The 8030-nt window shown below is 35.6% G+C and overlaps 1 protein-coding gene across 1 annotated transcript; it reads right to left on the bottom strand.

The window, feature by feature from the left end:
- Nucleotides 1–1086: 1086 nt before the first annotated feature.
- On the bottom strand, nt 1087–7822 carry LOC104228544 (MACPF domain-containing protein NSL1). The gene is made up of 7 exons (XM_009781019.2): nt 7432–7822; nt 5820–6058; nt 4842–5046; nt 3759–3842; nt 3457–3640; nt 2218–2384; nt 1087–1966 (listed from the first exon to the last, which is right to left on the bottom strand). Exons 1-7 carry the CDS (start codon nt 7702–7704, stop codon nt 1277–1279), a joined length of 1842 nt encoding a protein of 613 aa, XP_009779321.1. The 5' UTR covers nt 7705–7822; the 3' UTR covers nt 1087–1276.
- Nucleotides 7823–8030: the final 208 nt, after the last annotated feature.

Raw genomic sequence — 8030 nt, 5'->3', positions numbered from 1 at the left:
GTTAATGATTAATAGACCCTTATTAAAATATAGGGACATTATATAAAAGTTATACTCTTATTTGATATGATATTCGTGGGTAAATTTCACAAATTATCATATAACTATGATTTTTTTCACCAAATGCGTATAACTGTATTTTCTCACACAAAAATCATACTTTCATTAACTCACACAAAAATCATAGTGACCGAAAAACACAACTTTCCGCTAGTATTTTCTTATTTCATATTTTTATTTTTATTTTCTATCTAATAAAAAATAACCTAATAAGAAATGGAGTATATATTTTTAGCCTCTCCCAAAAATAATAGTCAATAAAATATATATTTTTTAATATACATATTTTATACAATTTTTGGCTAGTAATTCAATTAATTTTGACCCACCGGTCAATTTTATTTTATTTTTCTTAAAATAAGAATCGCCCAACCCGACACAATCCAATACACACATATATAAATTAAAATAATACTAAAAATGAACAAAAAAGAAATATGGATAATTGGAGAGCTCTTGAAATAATAATGCTATTAATTTGACTTAAACCTTGAAAGAAAAAAGATAGAAGTATCTTGTTTTGAAGGATTCACTTGTAGTATTATTTAATTTATATATATGGATATTTAATCAGGTCAGGTTGGGTCATTACTATTTAAACGGGATTATTATTTATTAGACATAAAATAAAAAATAAAAAACATAAAACAAGAAAATATTATCGAAAAAGTTGTGTTTTTATGTCACTGTGATTTTTGTGTAATTTAGTAAAAGTTTTATGATTTTTGTATAAGAAAACAAAGCTATATGACTTTACTGAAAAAAAGTCATAGTTATATGACCATTTATGAAATTTACCCCGATATTTGTGTGCAAGGATACATGAAATTGAAAAGAATACTATGCACTGGGACAATTCCAACCTCTGCTAAATATCATACGATGTTCTCTTGTTTAGCAACTACTAAACGTTTTTAACATTGTCAAGCACGAAATATGTACTATGTGAAAAAAAAAATATACTCCGGAGAGCAATTGACCAGAGGGAGAAATGAAATAACTAAGTGCATTTGCTAACGATACGTGTACATCCAAAAAGTGTGTTCATTTCTTTCAGCAAAAGTTTGAAGTTTCTTTACACACTCAAACTTTTAATAGGCCAATTTGACCTTGCTAATACATTTTACATATTTGACCAAATATCAGATGAAGAAATATACACAATGTCCTATGGAGGAAGATAGATAAAGCATGACTTTGCTATATCTCAATCAACTTATATCAACAATGAGTCTTCTGTCAGTATGGTTAAGAGCGAGTACTTCACTTTCATTCTTATCCTACTATCTTCTACACATAGCTTTGCACCAGTTACCACCCAGTAGCCAGGTGACTCCTCAGGTCCTCTTACCATTTCTGTTGTATCGACAAAGTGCGACATCTTTGGCGCCCTTGCCGGTGAAGGTGGACCGCCAGGATAAACTGCGGAGTTCAGGTCCACCTTAGCTGGCTTCTGTGGTTGATTTAGTTTCGTACTGAAAGGGGTGCTGATCAGCATTGACATCAATCCTGATTTTCGACATGTGCTTGCGGGCCCCTCCCACTCTGACCGACGGATCTTTGCTGAGGCGACCATCGAGAATCCCAACCTCAGGAAGAGGACCTTTTTCATTCCAATAACCTTCACCTCAAACCAGGCCTTGGTCACAATAGAAGCAGAGTCATCTATTCGTGTTCCACGGTATTCAACGGGAGCAGTGCAAATGTGTGAAAATATGCTCCACTTGACCGGTTCAAAATATCCCCGTTCAACTGGCTCATCGACAGGCTCATAGCTAAGATCATCTGTTAGTTGGATACTTTGAGGAAGTGCTGATAAATGTTGAAGATGGATAGCCAGGTGATCACTCCTTTTACCTTCCAAGTATAACCGAATTCCAGTTACCGGCCTGTTTCCAGAGTCTACCTGCAAATATTAGCAAGAAGAAGGAAAAAAAAAATTACACAGCTGCAACCTATGCACATTTAAAAGGCACTGAAAAAGAACTGCTCCTGCTGCATTTTTCTTATCCCTTTCAAGTGATGGGAGAAAAGGTAAATTTCTTACTATAACTAGGTCTCTCTGCTGATAAACACCAAAACTTCAAAATGTTGCTCTTCAAAATCCGATAAAGAAAAGATTTCTTGATGTTCTTATTCTAACACATGAAGATTTACCTTTATAGTGTTAACGTATAGCCTTGGACCCAACAAAGTAAACTGCAAAGATGGAGAGGATTGTTTCCTGTGACGATGACCAAGAGGAAGATCACTATATGCTGGAGCCCACTGCCGAGGTAACTGAAATTCTAAAAATTGTTCAAGTTCCTCGATTGGCGGTTTATCTGCATCAAAGATCTTTGCTATCAGAGAGATATGAAGCAGTTTTTAGTCATGTAGCTCTAAATGCAAGAAACTGAAAAAAATAAAAATGCAATTGACAACATGAAAACATTCAATTGCTCATCCTAAAACATACAAGGAAGATATTCTTTTATAGAAGTCCTATACGTTTAAACTGCGGGAAGGCTTCACCGAATAGGAGTGTAATAATCACTGCTCTGCTCCCGTGCAAAGGTCAAGCAACAAATGGTAGAATTCATAACCCAGATCATTCAGCAGAAGCTGGTGGCGGAAATTGAGATACACACATGACACATCATAATAATCATTCCCCAAAATGCTTGACCCATTTTCGATAAAAGAGTGCATGTGTGTAAATTTGTTAGTAGTCCGGAACATGAGGCGCTCCTCCTCAGATTTTCTCTTCCTATCAATTCAGTGACGCTTCTACTATTCAATAAACTAACGCACACAGCCTATTCATAGTCCAGAGCATTCTTATAATAATGAAATACAACATTATAGCAATACCTATAACTTAATATCAAACTAGCTGGTGTTAGTTATATCATATATGAATCCTCAATATCTATCTGATTCCGTTAAAATTCCATCATTCATTAGTTTGTTTTTCACTACAATATTCAATAGTTAATCTTTTAAAGCAAATTAGGGTTCCTTAAGGCTCATTTACCCTCTATATATATATTATAGGGCTGAAACGCTGCTCAATAATCCAAATACATAAGAGGGAAGAACTCAAAGTAAAAGACCACTGGCAAGTGATTTATCAATCTGTCTTCATCAGGTAAACTAAGGCTTAGAGCTGATCTCTAACGACAAGATTTCAGCTCTCCCGCTCTGCATATTATTTCCTTCTCATATTTCCAATCCTTTAGTCTGTGGTGCTGGGGTTGGTTATGTAGGTCAAGGGAGAATAGAATCAGCTAGATCTCGTTGATATTTGGATACTCATTCTATTCACAGGAATAGCCAAAAACTCAGGCACACACAACCAAGAGCACCATTTCCACCGCTATAATAAAGCATTGATTGAGAAATAGACATACTCACATCGCAGGTAAAGATTAATTGCATGGCTTAGAAATCCACTGCCCCTTACACCACTCAAAAGTGAAGCAATAGGCACAAAAGACATTGATATGACATTGGGGGACTGTGATACAGTAGGAAGCCACTGGCTATGCCTTTGACCAAAATCAAGACCTCCGCGACGGATATGAATGCTTAGTAGATCCTGCATAAAGAATTCAAATCCAAATCCTTTACAAAAAGCTTATCATCAGAGCAAATAGTGATTCATTTAAGAGGGAACAAAACAATTATTCATTTAAGAGGGAACAAAACAATCTTACATCAGCTTTCGAGTGAGACATAATAGATGGTCTTATTGAGTTTGCAAATGGTAGATGAGGATCTGAGAATATGGATTTTTCATCCTGCCATATGTCAAAAATTGAAACTGCTGTCAGATGATTTATTTTGTTTAATCAATGTAAACATATATGTAATAAAGTTTTACTATGACCATAATGTCATCCATTTTGCTTACTTTTCTTGGAGAAATCCATGGGCATGACATTATTTACCTTTTAAGTCTGTTTGACTAACCCATACATAACTTTGTTCCTTCACAATTTTGGGGCTTCTGGACTTAGTGGTTCAGTTATATTAACAAACAGTACATTTTGATCCCTCAACATCATTTTGCTTGTCCAGCTTTCTGTATTACACCCTCTTGAAAAGATTAACTAGTAGCAAATAAATGTTTCTACAAGATTCTGATTTAGCATTACATTGTATTACTTGGCATTATTCCGACCATGACGTATTATCGTTAAAAAATATGATTTTAAAATTAAGTTTACAGTAGCTCATTTTAGCATTTCAGTAAATTTCAAATCATATTAATAAATCTATTAAGATGAATTAGCCTGTGAAATAGCATTCGCAATCTTAGAAGTAAGCAGACTAGCTTAAACTAATTGGATCAAAGGCAGTTAAACACTCAGAAAGCCCATCAAAGAGAACTAACAAGCAGCATAAGTAATATTAGCCAGAATCTTATTGCTTCAGTGCCAGCTTCATTCTCAATATATATGCATCTATAGAAGTTAATATATTTGAATTATCGCTTATGTAGTACCCTAGTACATGGCGTGAACAGCCATAAAGCACATCAATCAACGTTTCATCAGTAAAATGGGTTAACTATCCTCCTAAATATTTTGGAAGTGACAGAATTAGTTTTGCAGGCAAAACACATCCTCAACTCAACAAGCATTCCAGAATATCTAAGTTTGAGTGTATACTCGTAGTCAGGCCTTAAACAATTTCTTCCACAATTGTATGGTAAAATAAAATGAAATGTTAAAGAATCTAGAAAGCAAACATAAAAGGGAGTTGAACTATCGAATATAATATAAGTTATGTGATACCTTTGGTTTTTCAGAAGATTTAACAGAGTTTCGCATCTGGCATCCATTTACGTCTTCTGAAAATTTCTCATCAGCTAATTGCTTAAGTAATTTCTGCACCTCCATTGGCTGAAGAGTTGAATTCTGCAGCTGCTTTATGTGAATTACATCCTTGCCTCCCATCTTTACCCCGACAACAATATGGGTGCCATATTTTTCGATGAACCTGAAAAATCATGTTATCGGCCTCACAGTTAATAATTTTCTACCATTTTCAATATTAGTTTACAAAAGCAAAGTCAATAGCAAGTTGTGTTCCATCATGAACCAAGAGAAGGGACAGAAGGTCAGAGTGAAGGAGATAAAATCAAAATCAAATGCACTAAAAATAAAAAAAATTCAACAACTGTCTTAAGATAACAAAAACACTGCTGTTTCTGAGTCCAAATTTCAGGGCCATAATGACTCTCCTACAGTTCATAGGTCATTCTTTTTCCATTCCCTCATAAATTCGCTACTTCTGCTGGATAGAAAAGGCAGAAAGCATTGCCGGTGGTTTTGGACAGAAACAGATAGGATAGAATCTTCTCCTTCTTCGACTTACATAGGAGGAGAGGAAAGAAATCAAACCAAGAAACAAAAACATTCCTCTCATAATATCCTATTGCAGTTCACCAAACAAAAGAAACTCTCCCTCCCTCCTTCCCTCCCTCCCTCCCCATATCCATCCTTTTGATCTTCTATTCTTTTCCTTCCTTTCCTTAGTTTCCACTCAAACACTTAACGCATAATTACAATACAGGAAAAATGTTTTTGTATGAAAAACTTGCAGGCGTGCTAGTTCAGAACTTTCCGAATCCAATTCATCCTACATCCAATCTCATAGAGGAGCATGTACCAGATTTCCTTGAGATTTTGAACGTACACAGATTTGTATTTATACTATCCTGATGGACAACAAAATAGTTATTCAAATAACAATTGAGCGAAAGGTCTTACTCTGCAAGCGCAGAAGGATCCCACGAAGAAGGCACATCTTGCTTCACTTGCTCAGATAGTGTTAGATGGGATCTCACTAACTCAATATTGTACAAGGTAATAAACCAACCATCAAAGGCAAGAAGCTTTGTCGAAGCTGCATCCTTTTGCCAGCATCCCTTATGACCAAACATTGCATTAAACAAACCAGAAGGTATCTTACCAGACAAAGATAACTCCTGATTCAATTGTTCTGACATCTGAATGCAATGAGCAGACGATAGGGCCGAGAGATTAGTCATAAATACACATCGAAGTAGAAAACATTAGATTGAATAATCAAAAAAACACATACTTCATTGAGTTCTGCGAACAAGTTTCAACACTAATCTAATAGGCACCAAAAAATCATTTTACCAAACAGTTATTAGATAGAAAGCATGATGATAGCTCATAGACAATGCAGAAAAGAACTAACAATCCACCGTAGGAAAAGGGAAGATATCTCTTAAATTATTTAAAAGGAAAAAAAAAAGGGGAAAGCACTCCGCAATCAGCATAGATAAAACATGAGCTTCTCACTTAACAAATCCAATTTCTATATTCGATTTATTACTGCTGGATTCCCACTGATGACGAATCTCCCCAATTGTTAGAAATAGAAAGAGTATGTACAATTTTCAATACTTTCCTTAAGCATTCTAATTGGATTAGATGAATATCAATGGATCCTTAACCAGTCTTTCGTTGAACGATAAGTAACTACAAGTGACAGAGGATGAAGATTTAGATAACGCAAAAATCCAATATTTAAAAATTGAATCTAATCCTAGAAGGAACGTCACGATGTAACTACACAATGAGAATGTCTATAACCCCATACTCAAGCAGTTTATGTATCCAAACAAGTTGACTGGCCCTGCTACAGCATTTGCGCGTTTAGATGCTATTATCCTACTATCAAGCTGATTAGCTGCCAAAGGTATTTTATCCAGCAGTAAAAGGATTGGCAAAGTTCCGGAAGCCAAAGAGATTGATGTACTTAGTTGTCATACAATAACCAATACTTCAAGAAGTCCTATTTAATGGCCAAATCAGACCAGATACCTTCACATGCAACTCCGCAAACCAGGCAAAACTTTATCCAGTAGTATATAGCTCAACGCCTCTATCCAAATTGTGACTAATTGACCAGAATTTCCCTAGTACCTACATTACTTTTTCATCAAGTATGAGACTTGAAATAGCAACACAAATGACACTTTTTCTTTCTGTATGCATAAGCCAATCATCGAGGAAAATTAAATTTAACCTTCCCAACTCAACTAGATAGGACGAAATTCACAAAAAGATTCAATTTTTTCCCATTTTGAAGCAAACCTAGAAATGAAATTTCAGGCAAACCATTAAATGAACTGATTAAAAAGTACAAGCTCTTCATTGTCAATTTTACTGTTTTCCAGCAAATGAACAGCAGCCGCAAAAATTCAATTACCCAAATCCCTTAGACCGATATTAAACGGTTAGAGAAAAAATAAATAGCATCCATACCAATAGACCGATATTAAACGGTTAGAGAAAAAATAAATATAAAAAGACATGCCGAGAAAAAAGCTGAAAAAAAGAAACTTACCTGACTAAAAGAGAGAGCATCAGAGCGAAACCTAGTTCGTTCACCTTTATCGCACTTGATTGAAGTCGAAACCTTTGAAACCACCACCCCACCTGGCACCACTAGGTCCTTGGTCGACTTCTGATCAACCTCTATCAAACCCGACCCGCTTGGACCGGGTTTACACGCCGTCAACCGGATATCACTCGTCAAATCATAACCGAACCCGATCACTGAGACGGCTTTTTCTGCTGCCGCTTGTGGGTCCATTCTACTACCAGGATTAAACGCCATTTTTTTGGCCAAGAAAATCCAAACCCAATTCGAATTTCCTAAAAGGGTATCAGAATCTGCTAATTTTTATTACAGTAATTCTCTTCTTCATATGAGTCTTGCCTTTTTGAGTGCTATTACAGACTTTGAGCTGGAGAAACAAGAAAGCTAGTCTCTTTCTTTTCTTCCTTTTTTGTCTTTTTTGTTTTCTTGTGTGTAATGACAAAAGGGACCTAGCTGGAGTGGGTGGGTTGTTGAATGGAGGGGTAATTTTGTCATTTTATTGAGTTTAAATATTGGAGAAAAGTCAGGGCTGACGGCAAAGCCAGCTTTTTCTTGGCGGTGGT

Source organism: Nicotiana sylvestris, chromosome 2 (genome assembly GCF_000393655.2).
Source record: "Nicotiana sylvestris chromosome 2, ASM39365v2, whole genome shotgun sequence".
Lineage (NCBI taxonomy): Eukaryota > Viridiplantae > Streptophyta > Magnoliopsida > Solanales > Solanaceae > Nicotiana > Nicotiana sylvestris.
This window is presented reverse-complemented; position numbering and strand designations above follow the sequence as displayed.